At 34.7% G+C, this 20,988-nt stretch overlaps 1 protein-coding gene across 2 annotated transcripts in view; it reads right to left on the bottom strand.

Moving 5' to 3' along the window:
* Window positions 1-10,544: 10,544 nt before the first annotated feature.
* The window catches only part of Appl (amyloid-beta-like protein), a 107,140-nt gene continuing 96,696 nt past the window's right edge, over window positions 10,545-20,988 (bottom strand). Inside the window, exons 2-17 of one of the 2 annotated variants that reach the window (XM_090104006.1) lie at window positions 20,317-20,478; window positions 19,682-19,817; window positions 19,121-19,357; window positions 18,707-18,898; window positions 18,285-18,457; window positions 17,858-17,965; window positions 17,072-17,197; window positions 16,413-16,550; window positions 15,869-16,015; window positions 15,444-15,539; window positions 15,033-15,215; window positions 14,469-14,645; window positions 14,195-14,287; window positions 13,481-13,594; window positions 12,946-13,101; window positions 10,545-12,609 (exon numbers count right to left, since the gene is read on the bottom strand). In XM_090104006.1, coding sequence (XP_089960132.1) covers window positions 12,499-12,609; window positions 12,946-13,101; window positions 13,481-13,594; window positions 14,195-14,287; window positions 14,469-14,645; window positions 15,033-15,215; window positions 15,444-15,539; window positions 15,869-16,015; window positions 16,413-16,550; window positions 17,072-17,197; window positions 17,858-17,965; window positions 18,285-18,457; window positions 18,707-18,898; window positions 19,121-19,357; window positions 19,682-19,817; window positions 20,317-20,478 — 2,349 coding nt within the window. In that variant the 3' untranslated portion in view covers window positions 10,545-12,498. The remainder of the gene's footprint in view (window positions 12,610-12,945; window positions 13,102-13,480; window positions 13,595-14,194; window positions 14,288-14,468; window positions 14,646-15,032; window positions 15,216-15,443; window positions 15,540-15,868; window positions 16,016-16,412; window positions 16,551-17,071; window positions 17,198-17,857; window positions 17,966-18,284; window positions 18,458-18,706; window positions 18,899-19,120; window positions 19,358-19,681; window positions 19,818-20,316; window positions 20,479-20,988) is intronic. The other variant, XM_090104007.1, reaches the window with a different exon arrangement.

Below are 20,988 nucleotides of genomic sequence, written 5' to 3'. Positions count from 1 at the left end.
AGGCAAATGTTATGCAAGTATGTGAAAGAAAATATTGCTTTGTATAAATTGACCAGTAGATATTATTGGACTTGATTTGTATTTAATGTTATGACGTAAATTATGCCAGTATTAACTAATTCTTATAAGTTTAAGTTGTAGTTAATTTAAAATTATTAAATAATGTTAAATAAATTAAATAATGTTATGTTATCCTATAGTTACGTAGTAGCTTTTTTAGTATTAGTCTATAGTTAAGTTAAAAACAAGAATATTATATTTGCTTATGTAGGTATGCGATACTTTCAACGCAAAGGTATTTTTGTGTGGGTATCGTATGACTTTGTTCTTAAAATCGACGTACGAACTTACTTAAATTTAATAATATGCAGCTTTGCGACAGTATCAAGGCGAAACTGGTTTTAAAAAATATTAATTGATACACATATAAACGAGGGCGTCGGGGACGTATATCGAGATTTCTATTTCCTTTAATATGTACATAAAATCATTATCAGTCAATGTTTAGAATTTAGAAAAACAAAATAATTTTATTATAGTTTTGTCAGTCCGTTGTAGGTTCAGGATACAAACATATAAACAACAGAGAGATTAAAAAAAACATACCGACCGAATTGGTAACCTCCTTTTTTTTTGAAGTCAGTTAAAAATTACATTCAAAATTGGTGTAGTACTATTAAGTATTCTGTGGTAGTAGTTCAAAATAAGACGCTCTAAATAATTCTACGATATTTCTGGAATGTTTTACAATTTTAAACATTGGACACGACTATTCTGTTAACGACATTAAATTATAACGCATGATGTTATTGAGCTTTCAATATGATATTAAAATAGTTATTTTATATTTAAAAAAAGGTTTTGAAAAAAATCTTTTCCTCATTTAACATTTTACTACACCAAATTCAAAAAGCTTTCTAAGGATTTATATATCAGAAAAAATATAAGCATTATTATACTATTGACAATGTCCGGTCTATTATATACGTCTTTGATACTAAAAAAGTTGTAAGTACTCGTATACCCGACTCCCACTCATCGACTTTGCCTTTGACATTTGTTATTAATTCTGTAAGATCTTGCTAAAATTGAAACTAAAACCTTTGATATTAATATAGCACCTGTTTGTAAGTGATAACATTAAATAAATTAATTTGATTGCTGAGAGAATAAAAAGGAGAAAACGCAAATATTAAAAATATTTTTATTAAAAGTTAACAAATATACAAAAAATAAAAACCATTTTATAGAACTGTAAAAATATTAAAAGCTCAACTAGGTATTATAATTGAAACAAAGGAATAATACATTAGTTTTAGTAGTAATTTTTTGGAAAAGTAGAGTACGCACATTTTATTCAAATGCCCATTTTGAATAGATACACATATTAAATTTCGCATTGGAATTTGCTTTTTCACAATTTGATTTCTCTTTAGCAAGTTCTCTACTAGAGTACCTAACTTCTATATTTCTATAGAAGTGGGAGTTATTCTTACCCACTGTTCTACGAAGTCAGATACTATTACGTCACTATTTAGTATTTTATTAAAGCTCGCCGTAAGGGAATCTAAACCATTTACCTATTAAATAATATTTCAAAAGTTATCTTCTAGGCAAATAAACTGTGGCGTATTAATAATGTAGAGATAGTGCTAATTTTCGCATACATAAAACCCTAAACCGCATGTGGGTATTCGCATATATGTGTATTTAAAATTCTCGTGTAATGGCATTTGTATCTATAAACTCTTCAAATATGGCATGACCGATTTTAATGATTTTAGTAAGTTTATTAGGTATTCGCCTGTAGGCTCTGAACTATATTACAAATTTCTGATGAAGTAAAGTTTGCCAGTTCGGTTAATTTATTTTAATATTGACAATAATTTTTATACTATACCGGCCCTATAAGAAGTATATATTGTGTTCATTTCCTGGCACATAGAAAAACTTATTGGAGCCAAGCTAATTATTAACCTTTAGTTGTTCTAGTGTAGCAAGAAACCCCACGTATAAATCCAACGCTACAATATTATGTTACTCGATAATATATAATTTGATGCGAGAAATGCACAAAGCCAGTATTAGAGGATGATAGCAGACTGGTATTAATAAACAATTATTATAAACATAATTGTATTGGTGTAGTAATTGAATGCCACGTGGACTTATTACTTTATAATAGAGGGAACGAGATTTAATTGGGAGTTTTTCGCAACTATGTATCTGTTTACGTGTTTATGTATTTGAGTTTTGCACTTTAGCTTTAAAGGCCTGAACCGACATGGCCATAATTTGTGAATGAAGTGGTAAAATAATTGTTCTCCTTTTTTACCAAGAAAACAAATTGGCGAAGGATAGGTCTTCCTTTTTTTATTTAATAATTATTATTTAAAAAATCCTGTATACAATATAAAATAGGTCCTAAAAAGTGAGTACAGTAGGTACGTTACATAGAGGCTAGAACTAGGTACTCTTTCTGATATCTATAACATACATACTTTCTCTTCCATATGTTTGATTGAGGAAATCAAATGAAAAAATAATACTCCACAAAAACAATAATATACTCGATAAACACGAGGAAGTAAAAAAAGAACATAAATTAATTAATAGAGTAAATAAAGGAACTCAACAAAAATACATTAAAATTAACGCCATATTAGACATTAATGACGTAGCCGATGAATTCCAACATAATAAGACAAAATTTAATTACATTAACCGTTTATAGTGGTTTGTAAAGCATCAAGCCTTTCAAGGTTTTGACCAATATTGAATGATATAAGCGCGTCGTTTCGTACCTAGCATATATTATACATGAATACGTACCATAGTATAAAGAGAACTTATACTATGTACGTACTACATTAAAGCGTGTAGATAATTAAGGACATTCGTTTGTTTTGAAGGTGATTGAATTAAACTGCGAATGTAGTATAGGTGTGAGATTATATTATATGCAGATTAATTTGTACTATGGTATATTACCTAATCTAAATAAATACCTTTTTATATGTTATATAATAAAATGTGATTCATGCCCTGATTAAAAGTCTTTTAGCAAGCTTTTAAGCTACCAAGTACCCTTGCTGTGGTTTGGCTCCAATCCGACCTTTTACAAAGTCGGAAAAATTGTCTATGGCTAAAGGGATAAAAATAAAAAAACATAAAATACCTAGTTCAAGATTGTTTTCAATATACGGTAAAACAATTTATTAGAGAATTCGTTCATTCTAAAGTTTGGATAGTAATTAATAATGTTTGTTACAGGATTCACTTAAAAAAATAACAAGTAATCAATCACTGAATTGACATTAATAATTATAATTTAAACCTTTATAATATTTTATTCTTAAATCAATCCTTTAAATATAGTTCGTAGGGTATTCGTTCTTCTGTATCTTTCAATAATGTTGCACAGTTCATATCGCGGTTATAATTACATATTTTATTAATCTTTGTAATAAATAGTTCTCTCATAAATGTATGTTTCATGGCAATGCACGAAGAAGATCGCTAGTAAGAATCGTAGGAATAAGAATATAACAATTGAATTCATGGAAAACGTCGGTAATATTTCTGTAAATATGCTACCATATAGGTATGGTTTAACTTTGATCAAGGATAGGTTGCAAGGGTAGGTATTATAAGTCCAAGTTAAAGCTTGGAAACACCATCGAATCTCCCACACATATATTATCCCTTAACAATGTGTTTCCAAATTATGGTATTTTCACATATAAATGTATGTAATTAAATGACGCCATATAGACGTAATACCAGCTAGTAGTAATATGTATAAATTATACATCACGTTTATATGTAATGCAACAATTTAGATTTTGTATTAGTCATTTTAAATTATAGCTATCAGCTTATAAATAGTTGCAGTTATAATAGTGAGGAGAGCATGCTTAAGCGTGAAGCATGCTTGGTTGTGGAAAGTTTAATTTGGGTCACGCTGGGAAAACCTATGGGGAAAATTGTCGTTGATTTTGAGATTTTAGATGTTATGTCAACTATCGTATGATTGATGAGTCTCTTCCGTCTTTTTTTGTCCAAATAAAAAAAAGTATGAAAGTATTAGCTAGGTATCTATGGACATTAGAGTATAGGTATATTCTACTAGCTTTCCGCCCGCGGCTTCGCCCGCTTTGTCTAAAACATAATAATTTATATACTAAAACCTTCCTCTTGAATCACTCTATAAAAAAAAACCGCATCAAAATCCGTTGCGTAGTTTTAAATATGTATTTATTTATTATTAGGGACATAGGGACAGAGAAAGCGACTTTGTTTTATACAATGTAGTAATGATGTCCTTAAAAATTACTAAAATAGAAGAAAACAAAAAAATATGGTGCGTCGTTTTTTAAGACAGTAACCACATATTTTAGGAACATAAATAATACATTCTGTATGAATAATGCTTTGCTAATTTTATAATTACACTAGGTAATTTAATATATATTTATCAAATAAGTAACAAATCAATCATTTTAAACGATGATGAGGACCTTATCATATCAACAACATTTATCTAATAACAAATTAATTAGTCACAATCAAGTAATAATTTGACATTGGCATTGCGATTTAGGTTTAAACATAGGAGAATATATACTTTAAATGAGAAGTCTATTTCACCCACACACATAACAAATCAATAAAAAAATGTACAAAAATCCAACATATGACGTCACGAACTCACGACTGAAAAGCGATAACAAAGAATATTTCCAAGTAAAGATTTGTACAACGGGTAAGAAAATAATGACGTAACATTACCGTACTAGCCTACGTAGAGATGATAACCCATGGCTTACCCATAAATGTAGTTGTCATCATGACACCTTAGAAGCTTATCGTTCATGTTATATCATTCTTAGTCATCACCTTTCAACTATTGGTCGATTGATTATAGTAAGGTGGGACTGGGATATGAATGGTGGTCGTTTATCTGCATAGTTGAGAAATATGATGAAAAAGAGTTTTTATTACATACTAGCGGTCCGCCCCGGCTTCGCCCGTGGTACATGTTTACGTTTTCTCTACATAAGAACCATCCTCGTACTTCAAGGAATATAATAAAAAAAGAATTATCGAAATCGGTTCAGCCATTCTCGAGTTATGCGCTTACCAACACATTTTGCGATTCATTTTTATATATAAGATTATTAAAAAAAAACATTAATAAAGAGCGGGTGTGCCGAGCACATATGTGTCAGAAGTGAAACTTCTTTGGCAAGATTCAAAGATACCTATATCACCTTACTCAGTGACGTGACGGTACTGCCATGACGCGACCTTGAAATTTTACTTTAAACAAAATTTTACTATGAACATCCTTTTGTTATTGGAGCCGTTAAATTATAAAGAGTTTTGTATTTATTTCGCGAATTGGAGCTACTCATCAATTAGGTCCTGAATTCACCTTCAAGGACATTATCAACTTTATATTTCCAAATTCCATCTAAGATCGAACTCAACAGAGAGGCTCTGTTGTGGCGCTATCATATCTAGAACACTAGGGAAGAATCCAAAACCTAAGCCTATACAAGTACCTTTGTATTCAATACTAACATTAAACATTTACCCAAATTTGCTTGTTCCTGTATATTAGAATAAAATAATATTTTCACAACAAGTCCGATATCCCAAAAGGGTCTGGATAATACGTAATAAGGAAGGTATACAAAAACATGCCTTATAAATAATTATACATTTTCATGGAATTATCAATAGTAGATACTGTAATAGATACATAGGAACAATTATAATCAAATCCAAGATGATTATCCGGGATATTTTACGAATTGGCTATCGGTTATAATAATATGAGATAAAGTACCAATTTTTTATCGACTAAATTCAAGAGTTTATAAATCTAAATTCTAAAAGTAGGTAGGTGAGAACATTATCAAGTCAATGCTGTAATAAAATAAAACGCTTTCGTTCCGTCCAGATTTTCGAGGTTCAATACCTTGTAGGTTTAAACACAATCGCTTGGAAATGTGTATTATAAATCAGTATCTACTGTAATAATATTATTAGGGTCCTAATCGCCCCTGCATAGTGTATGATAACAATAAATTATTATAAGATGTAACCTACTGCCTCGATTGAAAAAGCAATTTGCTAATAGGTTCTCAACTTCCTTTGTAGTGAATTATGTAAAGATAGCCACACAAGCTCCCGACATAAAATATATACCTAATATGATATTTACTTTAAGATATTTCAAAAGCGTAAGTTTTAATATAATTATGTTTCAGAATTTAATTCTAAGATCATAGATGCAAGGGTTACCTATCTTAATCTCGAATTTTAATATTCCGAATATCATAATCCAGAAAACGTTTGGACATTTTTTCATAACCCCGAATTTTAAAATTTCGAAGTTTTGTTTGCCATATAATCGCAACTCCAAATTTCATTTGCCCATTTCTTCATTTGTACGACGTTTTACAATCCAGACGAATGAGTTCCAGACATACGAAATCTAAATGCACAAAATCCAGATGACCGTAATCCATATGCACGAAAGCCAGATTTTTAAAACACAATTTTTTGAAATATAGTTGATTGATATCCAGACAAACAATGTCCAGATTTTTGAAATTCAAATAAACGATATCCAGAAAAACGAAATCCTTCCAGGGGGTCGCAGCACGAACCTAACCTAACCTACTAAATAGATTTTAACACTTAATCCTTTCTGTTGGGCAAGTAAAACAATAGCGAGTCGGTTCTGGCACTCGCCGGCCGCTGCCGCGGCACGCTCGCTTTGCTCGCTCGGCTCGTGCGTGAGGGTCGCGGTTCAAACCTAACCTAACCTACTGAGTCGAATTTGACACTTAAACCTTTCTGTAATGGGCAAGTAAAACAATAGCGAGTCGGTTCTGGCACTTGCCGGCCGCTGCCGCGGCACGCTCGCTTCGCTCGCTCGGCTCGTGCGTGAGGGTCGCGGTTCAAACCTAACCTAACCTACTGAGTCGAATTTGACACTTAAACCTTTCTGTAATGGGCAAGTAAAACAATAGCGAGTCGGTTCTGGCACTCGCCGGCCGCTACCGCGGCACGCTCGCTTCGCTCGCTCGGCTCGTGCGTGAGGGTCGCGGTTCAAACCTAACCTAACCTACTGAGTCGAATTTGACACTTAAACCTTTCTGTAATGGGCAAGTAAAACAATAGCGAGTCGGTTCTGGCACTCGCCGGCCGCTGCCGCGGCACGCTCGCTTCGCTCGCTCGGCTCGTGCGTGAGGGTCGCAGTTCAAACCTAACCTAACCAACTGAGTCGAATTTGACACTTAAACCTTTCTGTAATGGGCAAGTAAAACAATTTACTTACTGGTAATGTTTATTTTCAGGCAATAGTAAAGGTATAATCACGATTGTATGGGAACCAAATAAAGAGATTATGAAAATCTGGCAATAGTTTATCTGCTATGCGATTATATGGGAACCAAATAAAAAGATTATGAAAAGTTGGTAATAGTTTATTTGGAAAATGGTACTATGGGAAACAAAAAAAAGTATTCTGAGAATCTGGTATAACTATATCTGGATTATGAGAATACGGGAAACAAAAAAATACTTTTTAAAAATCTGGTTTTGGTGTATCTGGAAATTGATTCATCTGGGAAATTAAAAAAGGAATTTTAAAAAGTTGTCATTCATAACATCTGTCTTTTAAAAGTTCTAACAACCGTTTTCGGGATTTTAAGATTCGGGTAATAGAAATTCGAGTTTTTAATAGGTTACCAGATGCAAGATATCATAGTTTTATTTTCGTTTAACAAAAATAATATTGTTGTTTGCGTTTGTGATACTATCGCCATCTGTTGAAAAATTTAATAAATTGGTATCATTTCAAAATTTGCACTTTTAAGGACTAATCGTAGATTAAGTGTTTACTAATAGATGTCGCTGTAAACTACGCCTGGAAAATATGAATATTGTAAGATGGCGCTACCCGCTAAAAATTAATAAAATAAATAAATAAAACATAGGTAGTTCATTTGGCTCTATTTTTGCGTTATTATGTCCTACTAGGTATATCCCTTTTTTATTCTTGTTAAATATTGTATGTGTATTTTTTAATCGATTAAATACTAAATGTTTTTAGATTTCTATATTATTCACCTTAGTTTTAGCTTTCTGTGTTATTGTTTAGTTATTTTTTGTGGCCTGGGGGAGATGGCTGTGTAGCCATAAACGCTTTTTATGATATTGTATCTGTATTTATAGTCTATTTTGTATTTTATTTGGTATTTTTTAAATTAATTATTTAAATAATACATCATCGTCTAAGGCTAAACTATTTTTAAAAGCTTTTAAAATTTCTAAACTTGTGTGTATACAAGTCCAATTGCCTAATTATTATAATCCTCTTTACAACTTTATTTTTATCTGCATAGGTACGTACTGCATATATTTAATGCTATACAATCCATTAATTTAATTTCTCGTCGTTCGTCTGGTAGTCTGTAAGAAATTCACGGTTCAAATGTGGAGCAGCCATTAAGGGTAGGCTCGTAAATGCCGAAAAATTTCGCAAATTTCGACATTCGCAAGGGAATCAAAACTCAAAACCTACAGGGTACTTTTCGTAAACTCAGAATCTTGAAATTCGGTACAAAGCAACATCTTATAGTACAGATACAGGAATAATTGCAAAAAATATATATTTTTCAAGTTTTTCTCAGGAACGCGTGGAGGTATCAATCTGAAATCCATACCGAATACTCAAATCTACGGTTCCTTATAGCTGTGAAAAAATCAAACTTATAAGCCAACGCAATCAAAAGATACAGCCGTTTATGCCGTAAATTATCGCAAATTTCGACATTATCGCAAGGGAATCAAAATCTATAGGTATTGTACTACTTCCTGTGAACACAGAGTTCTGAAATTTGGTTAAAAGCAATGTCAGCACAGATGGAGGAAAAATTGCTAAAACATACATTTCATGCTTATCAACATTCGCAAGTGTTGCCAGGAATCAAAACCTACAGGGTACTTACTTCCCGTGAACACAGAATCTTGATATTTAATTTTTATTTAATAGAAACTTACGTCTTATAGCACAGATAAAGGAAAAATTGCAAAAAGCATAAATTTAATATTAAAACATATAAATTTTTTTGTACGGAACTCTTGGTTCGCCAATCCGACTCGCACTTGACCATTTTTTTTTAAATCTACGTATCAATTAAATTACCAAAATATAGCTTTTGAAAATTGACCACGTCTATGTGACCCCCCCCTGGCACTAAAGCTGGATCCGCCCTTGGGTAGGCAGTAGGCACCCAACATGAACATCCTCCTTCATTGACCCAAGTCCCAACGGTAGTCATGGTTACATCGTGCAAGGGCGTGAAGTTACCATGACAACCGTCTAGGTCTTACATTAGTTTATTAAACTGTTCATAGATGGCGTTAAGTCTAACAAAATATCTGGACAAGCCAAGGACGAGCTTTCCTCTAGACTTTTTTTCTAATATTTTTAATGATTTTTTATTTATTTAGATGTTACTTTTAAGTTTCCATTATGATGAAATCTCAATGCGATTTTTATTGTGTTTGTGTTTATAGATGTACCATAAGAAATCACTCATATCTAAAAAAAGCAGTAAAAAACGAAAATGAAAAATACTACGGACGACTAAACTTAGGTATAAGGTAACTTTTGTATATTAATATCGATATTTTATCGGTGCAGGTGGCTTTGTCTGAAATAATAATATGTGTACCTAATCTCACTGTAAAGAATGCCCAAAACTATTATTTAAAAACTTGAAACATTTTCTTGTAAAATTGTCTCTGCTATTTGTTTGTTGCTGTTTATTATGACGACACTAGAATATTACAGCCATTACTCTTAGAAAAACTACTTACTACTTATCATGTTTCAGTTTATTTAAGTTTTACTTTATAAAAATGAGTTTTCTATAATGTTCATATCAAATCATATGATTTGATAACGTTTTTAAGCTTAACTTTTTTAATATATTTGCGTTAAATAATTCATTTTCATTTCTTGAAAAAATATGTTATATTTTTACTAACTGAATTATTCAATTCAAATCTAGAGTTAAATAATCATAGTTTCTGTTATCAGTGTAAAAAATAATGATTGAATATTTTCTGTTCATTTCATATACATTACATTTCATACACATATTTATTATAAAAATATAACATATTAATAATTATATTAAGCGCGTCGCACACGGTGAAGATACTATAATATTTTATCTTAAGATACTGTAATATTTTATATTACAGTATCTTAAGGTATCCGGTATCAGCGTTCTGACCATCATTTTTCTTTTTGTCATTGCGTACTAAGCAAACCGCCATCCTGTTACAAATGACCCACAAAATTTCCCACAAAAAAATGATGGTCAGAACGCTGATACCGGATACCTTAAGATACTATAATATAAAATATTACCGTATCTTAAGATAAAAGGGATTCTGGGGTACAGAAGGCTTTCGCCCAATAAAAACACCAATTTTTTTTATATTTCTATTTATTGATTTAATTTGAACTTCGAACTCACAATAAAATGCAGCACAGGAAACACAAAAATATCCAAACCATTTAATATTTCTTAAAAATACGTGAAATAGTGATTAGGATTCACATAAATAAGGATCACTACGTACATCGATCGCTATTGACGAACATCCAATAATATTAAACATCGAATGGACATTAATTTTTAAATACCGACAAAAGACAGATGATTTTGAGCAAAGAGTTATGTTAGAAAAATAAGTGGTCGGTTTGTCACTTAGTATTTAGTAAAAATACAGCGGTTACGTGATGCAGGATTAAAATTACGTTACAGTGAGTTTATCTTACTTAAATGCCGAAAAGCCGGGCGTGCGCATATTCCAACCCTTCCCGTCGTGGCGCGAGTCTAACGCCATCTCTTATCCGATACACCGCGCCACACAAGTTTGGGTTAAAATAGAACGCCGACGCATCTGATATGACTTCCTTATGTAGTAACGTCACTACGCCCGTAAACAAATAGAATTCGTGTATATAAATTATTAGCTTATGTAACATATAAGCTTAAATGTATATAATACTGAGGCAGAATTACATCTTAACTACGGCGTAACATTAAGTGTGGTACGTGGGAGTAGACACGAGCGCAAGCCCTTACATTAATCGGACGAATGCGATATATAATTATATTTTGCTTTATATCTATGTATCTGACGCTAAAACATCTATATAATGTATTACTTTTTGTACATCTACTTATACAATAACCATACATACACCCACTAAGCTTGACTGCTTGCCGAAGCCGAGTACTCAAACAGACATAGAAGTAAATCAATGATGGCACTGTTTGACTAGATTTTCTGTTATGTGTTCTTTTTTGCTCCTAGATGGCATTTTATTCAATTTGAGTACAAGGCTCTTAACTATCGGGAACTAAGAGTATTGTCCCGCGGGCAAACGACGTACGATAGAATAGATTGAAATAATAGTTGAAGGGGAAATACTACAGAGAATAAAGAAGTATAGGGACTTGTTCACAATAACTAGAAGTAGACTAGAAGGCTGAGTAAAGCGTTCGCCCGCGCCGGCTTTGCCGCCCGTTCCTTCGCTAAGTACACAATAATTATTAAAATATATTTTCGCATTTTATTACATAAAATTCACGTTATGTTCTACCTACGTTAGAAAAGGAAAGCGGGCTTTAAGAGTAAGTAATAAGGTTCGAATTTGTACGCGGAGTTTATATACACTGCGTACCATGGACGTTTATTCGACTCGCTCAAGGGATAACATTCACCTGAGAAATGCAAGATTAAAAAGAATCAAATAAATATTGAGATCGTTGGAATGTTAGTAAAATAACTACAAATGTTACAAGAGACAAAACGAAATGGATGTTATCTTTTGAGCCGTTGCCTCAAAACTTAATTTAAAAAACTTGCCTACAAAGTGACACTTAAAAATCTAAAACACTAGACAAAAACTTAACCCTAATCTTATAAGTTAAATAAATAAATAATTTGGTGCAAACATAAAAGTAACATAATATATAAAACAATATCACTTATAAGTATTATAATTTAAGTATTGTTTGACTGACCGCGAAATATCGCAAAATATACGTTTACTAATCACACAAGCTTCTTATAGACACGTAAATAAATCCCTCCAGGCTTGCGGAAAGAAGATCGGACAGTATCGGCTCACACATTCATTCCATAAAGAATTAATTTATAAAGGACATAGATATAAGGGGAAGGGCTAAACCCAGAAATTGTTAGGACGCAAGCACACACCACAAGTCGTTTCGAAGTAACAGTATCTAGTTTGCAAAATAACCGCTAGATGGCGTTATTTCCAATTAAAGAAGGGGTTAAAATGCGAGTCTGCCTCGCATTGAAACATTAGAAAGAAGAAGGAAGACAAGCCTGGCGGTGGAGTGTGGGGGGTTTACGGGGGGAGAAAATTTACTCCTTAACTTCGAAGTATTTATAAGTGGGATTTTCGTATCCGTTTATCTGCATGTTGGCGACGTGCCGCTCCTCCGGAGTGGGGGCCACAGCGCCGGTTTGTTCAACCTGGTAATTAAAACAACATAAACAATCAGTTTACGAGCAGTCATAATTAAGTATATAAAAAAGGTTGAATCGAAGATAATTATTTTATTTTTAATTAATTATATTAATTTTATACATAAAGGTATAAATCAGTTACAGTTAAATTTCCCTAATTTAACGGGTTTTAATAAAATATGTTGCTATAATATGATAGTATGTACAAATAAGCGAGGGTCCCACGGCCTGCCTGGCAATAGGTTGCGTCAGGCGTTGTCGTCAGTCTATAGGCCTGTATCGACTCTACTGTAAAAAAATCTAGATATTATTTAGTAATTGAAATCTAGGTATAACGGTCACCTGCACGAATCCCTGCGCGGAGGGCGCGCGGTCGCGGCGGCGCGCGACGGCGAGCGCGACGGCGGCGGCGGCGGCCAGCGCGGCGCCGCCCACGCACAGCGCGGGGTACAGCGCGCCCGACGAGCCGCCCGGCGCCGCGCCGCGCACCGTGTAGCCCTGAGGATATGTTCCCATGTTAAGTCACTCAATAAAAATAAAATTCCATAGCATAAAAATAAAACGGGAGCCGGGTTTCGGCGAAAAGTGATCGATTTTTTGTTGTTGAACTTAAAAATTTCTCATTTATACTTAAAAAAAGACGGGTTGCACTCCGGGAGTGCCGGCAGAAGTGAAAACTTGATTATTAACGTTGAGCATGTTTGATATTTTGGAATGGTATCCGTCTTACGCTTTTTCGATCAGGTCACGTGTCCTGACGCGAGTTTAAGATTTTATACCCATTACAGAAAAAGTGCTCAACGCCGCTAAAGAAGTTTCAAAAAAAAACACAGTGAGACATATTGGTCCACAATGGTACAAAGGCAGGTATACTCACAGGCTGCGAGTGCTGCAGCTCGTGCTTGAGCGCGTGCGCGGGCGGCGGCGGCGCGCGCTCCTCCGCCTGCTCCAGCGCCGCGCGCAGACCCTCGCCCTCCGTCTGGAACAACACCTTCGCCAATGTGTACTGGCTCTTTTATATCATCCGATATAAGAATTCTAATGTGTGGTCTACACAGGTGGTCTAAGTACATTTCTGTCAGTGATGTTAAGACAAAATTATTTTGACAATTCCAAGCTATTGGAATTTTCTACTTGAGACTAGATTTGAAAGTTCTATTCATTCTATCAGCCTGATTAACTGATATACAGCAGAAAATTTGCTATTTATACGTAAACGTATGTGTATTGCGATTGTGGTAATAGATTTAACACCACTTTTCAGAAATAAATTACCTATGCGTGAGTATTTGCCGACCAATATTTTTATGAATCCTATTAATATTATAAATGTGAAAGTTTGTATGGATGTTTGTTACTCTTTCACGCAAAAACTACTGAACCGATTACAATGAATTTTAGCACACATATAGAGGGTAACTTGGATTAACACATAGGATAGGTTTTATCCCGGAAATCCCACGGGAACGGGAACTATGCGGGTTTATCTTTGAAAATGCGGGCGAAGCCGCGGGCGGAAAGCTAGTTCTCTATAGATTTAAAACTTTTTAGCGAATTTTTCAAATTTCTTTAAATCTGCAATCATTATTACCTCTCCAGTAGATCGGCGGCTCGAGGTCTCACTGATCTCGCCAGTCTCGGTCTCGCTTTCCGGGGCCTCTGTCATCGTGCTGGTTATGATTTCCTGAAAATTACCATAATTTAATTATTGGCTCAAAAATGAGGATTACGTAGAACATACATAACGATATAATAGATACATAGATTCATAGATTCATTTATCTCAAAACTGGGTACTTACAAATTGAATGGGACAGGATCTTTCAGAATTTCGAAATGTTTGAAATATATAATGTAACACTCACAGTAGTAGTAGTCTCCTGAGTGAAGGCGCGCGTGGTGAGGTCGTGCACGGAGACGGGCGAGGGCGGGGCGGAGGGCGCGGGGGAGGGGCTGCTCGGGGCCGCCGTTGTGTCCTCGGGCTCACTGGCCTCGCTTGCCTCGTCGTCAGCTTCCTCGCTCTCCTTGACGCCGTTGGCGGTCTAGTACGTAAAGGTATAGAATCTGGTGAGGCGTCTGGTAAGCGACCACTATCGCCTATAAACATTTGCCGTCTTCAGCTTTTGCAAATGGATTGCCAAGTTTGTGGAATAAGGTACAAAGAAATGATCTTGTAAAACATTGTAAATTATGAAACCATTCAATTAATCTCGATTCCTTAAGTATAAAATAATTATATCTTCAGTTGCAGCCATTAAAAAACAACGTTTTCTGTAGGACAATCTATGTAAAAGTTTTCAGCTATTTAAACTGAAAAATAATAGCGATATGATCTATTAGTTAAGTCAGTTGTAAAAGAAGTCTTTCCTTTCTCTCTAGCACAAGAATACCGCATTTTATTTTAACCCAGAGAGCAGAGCATTCAATACCTTAGCACGTTCATTCTCAATGTCCTGTCTCTGGCGAGTGCGCTGGTCCCTCTTAGCGTTGAGTTGTTCCCTTGCGATCTGTTCCCTTTGGACCTCAGCCTCGATGCGGTCCAGCAACAGTTCCTCGGCTTCAGGGGTCATTGACATCAGGGATACGGCCATGTCGTCCTTGGATTGCATTGACTGGAATTGTGGATGGTGTCTTTAGTTGTTTGAGCCAAATAATTGCCTAAACAATTTTTCTTTTAGGAAATATCTAGCAGATCCATTAGGATCAGATTATCAAATCTTGTCTCTTATTTTGCATTAACACAAAAGACAATGTTCAGAACATAACAATAGTTTTATTTATATTTAATTATATGCAGCTCCACTACGCGAGAGAAATTTCAGAAAAAGTACAAATCATACCTGAACATAATCTTCAATAGCGGTTCCAATAGTAGCGTAGAGGTGTGGGCGGCGGCGGAGAGCAGACAGGGCACGTTGCAGAGCACGGTCGGCATCCTGTGAAAAATATTAATTAAATTTGAAAATTACGACACTTTCAGAATAGCACTGAGAAATCAAATTGGGTTGAGAGTTTTCTTTGTTCTGAAAATATTCATGAAGACGACTAAACATGTTGGAACTGTTACCGAATTAATTTTCATAGAAGTTGATTTTTCATTGACTTTCGTAGGAAATCTATAGTTTAACTCTTCTATAGAAATTGCAACATTAAATTTTTGATTTATATTATCAAAACAGTTAATAATTGAAAAGAACTGAAATTTTTTGGAATTCATACATGTTAATTAATTCTGTTTACTTTTCTCAAAGAAATATTCAAATACCTGAAGTCTATCAGCAGCGCTAGATCTTTCAGCGGCTGCAGCCTCCCGTCCAGCGGCTGCAGCGCGGCGCCACGCGGTCAGCGCTCCGCTGCGCTCAGCGGCGAGGGCGCGGACCAAGCGCTGCAAGCACTTTTGGACGCGGTGGGCCTGTGGATGGAACTTGTTCTAGAACCGTATGCCGCTTTTGTGTTTTGAAAGTTAATTTTTCAGTTGTGTTAAGGTATCGATGCATAATCTGCCTACATTTTGAAGTGAAGAATAGAGTAGTATATATACTTTTTTCTTATGACTGTGGAATAGCTAAGAAGTGAATTGGCAAACCTTATGAAAGCAGTGCACTAAAAAGAAATATTTTTTATAAATATAATTTCATAGCGCTTTTAACGTTTTCAAACTTCAGAAATTGGATCAATAAGATCGTAAATAGCAACTTCGTCTTGCATATATTATATCCAATGATGCTTAGTTTTTATGAATTTCTTTAACACACTAGAAAAACACCTTAGAAAAGTTAACAATCTAAATAATTATTTTAACAACTTACATTAGGAGGCGTATCGCGAAGAGACCGAGTATAGCAGGCAAGAGCAGTGCGGCGGCGCTGAGCGAGGTGAGCGAGCACACGCTGTTGGTGTAAAGCAGCCAGGCGACGGCGTTCAGCCACGCCTTCTTCTTCCAACGACTGTTGAAGGCAAATTAATATTATATATTTTTTTTTTATAATAAATATTATAGGACATTATTACACAAATCGACCTAGTCCCACAGTAAGCTCAATTAAGGCTTGTGTTGTGGGTACTAGGCGACGATAAATATAATATTTAATAAATACATATATTATAGATAAAAACACCCAGACCCAAGAATAAATAATTGAGTTCATCACACAAATATTTGCCCTGACCGGGAATCGAACCCGGGACCGTCGGCTCAGTAGGCAGTTACTTTACCACTGCGCCAACCGTGACTGATTTGGTCACTGAAAACCAGTGTTGAAAACTTTATCTGCAAGATATTATATTGATGTGGGTAAAACTTTGGCATCATGGTGTGTTTTTGTTTTGAATAATTATTTTATTTCTTTCTTTACTGTGTGTACATTTTGGTGCCAAATTAACGTATTTGCATAAAATTCATGTCTATGTTTCATTCTATGAAAAAGTTTTAGTGGATTATTTATTTTGTAGTATGATGAAATTGTACCTGAATGTTCGATTGGAATTTAGCAGTCATACGTTGACGGAAAGTCTGGGCGGCGGCGGGGTCTGACGTCATCATCTGTTGGTAACGGTCCTCGAGCTCTGACCACTCTCGCATCACTTTGGTAATCTGTAAGGATAAACATGTTATTTATAATGGATGTTTGAATGATGGTGCTGTTTTTTACTATTATAATATCATCATCATAAGACGAATGGTTTTATCGTCATTTAGTGATGGAAAACTTTTCATGAATTTTAATTTCTGTAAATTTTTTTACAAATTCGTTTTCTGACAAAAAAGTATGTATAATTATATTATAGTATAGTTCCATATTGGATCATCCATACTAATATTATAAATGCGAAAGTAACTCTGTCTGTCTGTCTGTTACTCAATCACGCCTAAACTATACTGAACCAATTTGCTTGAAATTTGGTATGGAGATATTTTGATACCCGAGAAAGGACTACTACAAGGCTACTTTTTATTACGAAATATATACCACGGGCGAAGCCGGGGCGGACCGCTAGTCTATACAAATATTATAAAGAGGAAAGGTTTGATTTTTTGTTTGTTTGTTTGTATGAATTGAATAGGCTCCGAAACTACTTGGCAGATTTGAAAAATTCTTTCACTGTTGGAAAGCTACATCATTTCTGAGTGACATAGGCTAGGTTTTATCCCGGAAATCCCACGGGAACGGGAACTATGCGGGTTTTTTTTTTGAAAACGCGGGCGAAGCCGCAGGCGGAATGCTAGTAATAAATAAATCTTTAATTTTCTTACCTTCTCACGGTGGGTTTCTTCAAGACGCTGCTGGGCATCCTTGTAGCTCTGATGTTCAGTGCGAGGGTCGAAATGCGAGAAGTAAGGATCAGACGTGGCACTGGAGGCCTGTAATAAATAATGCGCGAACATTAATCTAAAGAATATGACAATATTGGAAAAGATTAAGCTTTTTTATCGATAAACAATTACAGACAATTATTTCAGTTCCAATTTGTTATCTCTTATATATCGTTATAGCTATCTCGAGTTATGATTTGAATTTTGTAAAATTATTGTCATGCAGCATTGTCTTTTTAAAAATTATTATGTACCATCGAATTGGGATGATTAATGTAGTTGATCAAGTATCTAAATAAACAAATAAATCTTAAAATTTTCGTTGAAACCTTATTGTCAGAATTACATTAGTAACAGAGGAATTTACCGTAGTAGTGGTAGTCGTGGTGGTGGTGGTAGAAGAAGTGGTAGATGGTGCAGAGGAAGATTCAGGGTGAGGCCAAGCGGAGTCATCACCGTCGGTGTAGTCATCATCCTCGGCGTCATCATCACGAGACAGATCTGCGTCTTCATCTTCATCCATGTCTGCAAATTGAACATCTAAATGAATTTTAAAAAGATGTAATTAAAAATGATTGTAAATCTTCGTTTTGTAAAGTCTGGAAATAGAAAACGGGTCTTCAATAGTAAAGTGTTTCGTTAATTCAAAATTGTTAAGTTAAAAACAGTGATAGTGAAGCAAAAAACAGTAAGAATAAAAATCACGGGAAATGACATAATATTATGCAATCCTTAAATAAATCTGTTCTTTCAACAGTCTTGAATAAACCTAAATTTTATTTTATTTACCATCATCAGCGTCGTCATCATCGTCATCATCACTCAGGTTAAGAGAATCATCATCATCATCGGTCAAGGCATCTTCATCATCCAGCAGTTCATCATCACGCTCATCCATAGCGGCTGAGGCGGCCAACATTTCTTCAGCACCAGGGTTCACTGGGACACCGACGTCCATGGGCTTATGCATTTTCACGTTTTCTGTTCAGAATACAATAATAAATGTTCAATTTATTTCTGGAAACTGTTTATTCTCATTTGACCTAGACCTATACCTATGTAATATAACTTTAGTGTAATATAACTTTAGATAAACATAATGCTTAAAAACATATCGTTGCTGCTTAACTTAAAAAAGCATACCTACTTATAGAATTGCATCATAAGTCATTCTATTTAATACTAGAATTAAAAAATACCCACCCTTAAAATGTTTTGGGCAGCAGACGAATTCAACGCCAGAGAACAGGCTAATTCCACATGGCAACAGCATAGCGAAAGTGCGGAGTCTCAGTCCACGCTGGGCACAAGCTCTTCCAGCTGTCGCATTCCACCTGGAGAATTGCCAGCAGCGGCTCTGGTTGTGGATGTGGTCGAAAAGACAGCTCTCAGGCACCAGCAACGCATCCGATTGGAATGGACCTTCTGCCGCCAAATGATCTTTGCAGTTTACCAAAATTTGATGGAACATCTTATAGTTAGGCACTAACCTAATATATATTTCAATTATAGGAATCTTTAATGCAACATGAAACAAATATAAAATAGTTATATTTTATGTGGGAGGATGAGATTATTTATAAACTTTAAATTTAATAAACATTGTCTTGATTAATTAAAATCACTCTTCAAGTAAAGCAATAGTTTTATAGATTATGAAATTGAGACAAACAATTACTTTGTTCTTGTTTAATTCAAAATAAGCAAAACAATTAATTTATTTGATGATGATAAAGAAATAGAAGATTAAAAATAGATACATACCAAGGCATCGGAAAGGCTTAACCCAACGTGTAACCTTGCACTTGGCTGCGTTCCCGGTTCCCAACTTGCACCAGTTGCTGACTTTCACGTAGTGGGAGGCCTCAACGATGTTTGTGATGTCGTGGCTTGGATATACCTTTACAAACATAATTATTTCTCAATTCCACTGTCTTACAGCTACACTGATAACATTCAGATACACAAATCTTCCTGAATTACACTGCTTTAAAGTCACTGAATACGTAAATTTATACACTCAGATTTATGCTTAAATATTTATGGTTTAACGAAGCCATTAGACGAGGTGGAAATAAAACAAAAGTCGAGTGTCGAGTGACAGAAAGCTCAACTGTTTTGCGAATTAGCACGCGTTTAAAAATAATTGTACAAAATTTTGTGAGTGCCTCTCAAAGCGGCAACAATAAAAATCATTCTTTACAAAATCGCAGTTGACAAAGACACGCTCTACAAAACGATAAAACATTATTCCTATGTGTTATAGTCCAAATAATTTATCAGATATATTATATTGGGTCACTCAGTGGTCAGTGAATCAGTGATGCTGATGGGGAATTGACATGGGGAATTATCAGCGTTTATTAGAATATATTATATTTTTTGTCATGACGTGTTACCTTCTTGCAATAGTCCAGTATCTCCATCTTGTCCTTCAAGCAGTTGTGGGGTTTCGTGGTAAGGTCAGGGGTCCACCGGCCTGCAGCTGACATGTACTGAGGGTGGTAGGAGGAGCCAGCTTCGCACAGCACAGCCACTTGCGGCTCAGCGCTGTTGGTCGTCTGGAACAAATTATTGTATGTTTAGTTTGGAATGAATAGTTAAATTAGATCTTGAATTCTGGGTTACACGGGGTATTTCCATTGATTTATTCAGGCAGTATAGTTAAAAATATTATTATTAATGTACTTAAGTTTTCAAAAGTTCGATAAATAATTCTGCTCTATGTTTTCAAATATTTTTGTGAACACATATCAGATTTATTTTAAATGAAGATAAATTACAATCACTACCATCATAAATCATCGTTAATAAGCAACAGAGCGTAAGACGAGATGATAGTTCCGTATCAGGTAGTTGCATGATCAATATCAATATAGCAAAAATGTCTGGCAAAAGTAAGACAAATAACGTCCCAATAAACGATGGTTTTCACCGTCTAGACGTCGGGAACTCGCTGATATTTTCGATAAAGGCTATTGAACCCGTCTGCAGATCAGTATCCTCATAGTTTTTCTTATGAAGATTGAAATTCATTTTTTCCAATGCAAATAAGTTTTGAGTTTACTTTC

This window comes from Colias eurytheme, chromosome 7 (assembly GCF_061535395.1).
Source record: "Colias eurytheme isolate Ceu_HAF_F1 chromosome 7, ilColEury1 Martin Lab GWU primary, whole genome shotgun sequence".
NCBI lineage: Eukaryota > Metazoa > Arthropoda > Insecta > Lepidoptera > Pieridae > Colias > Colias eurytheme.
This window is presented reverse-complemented; position numbering and strand designations above follow the sequence as displayed.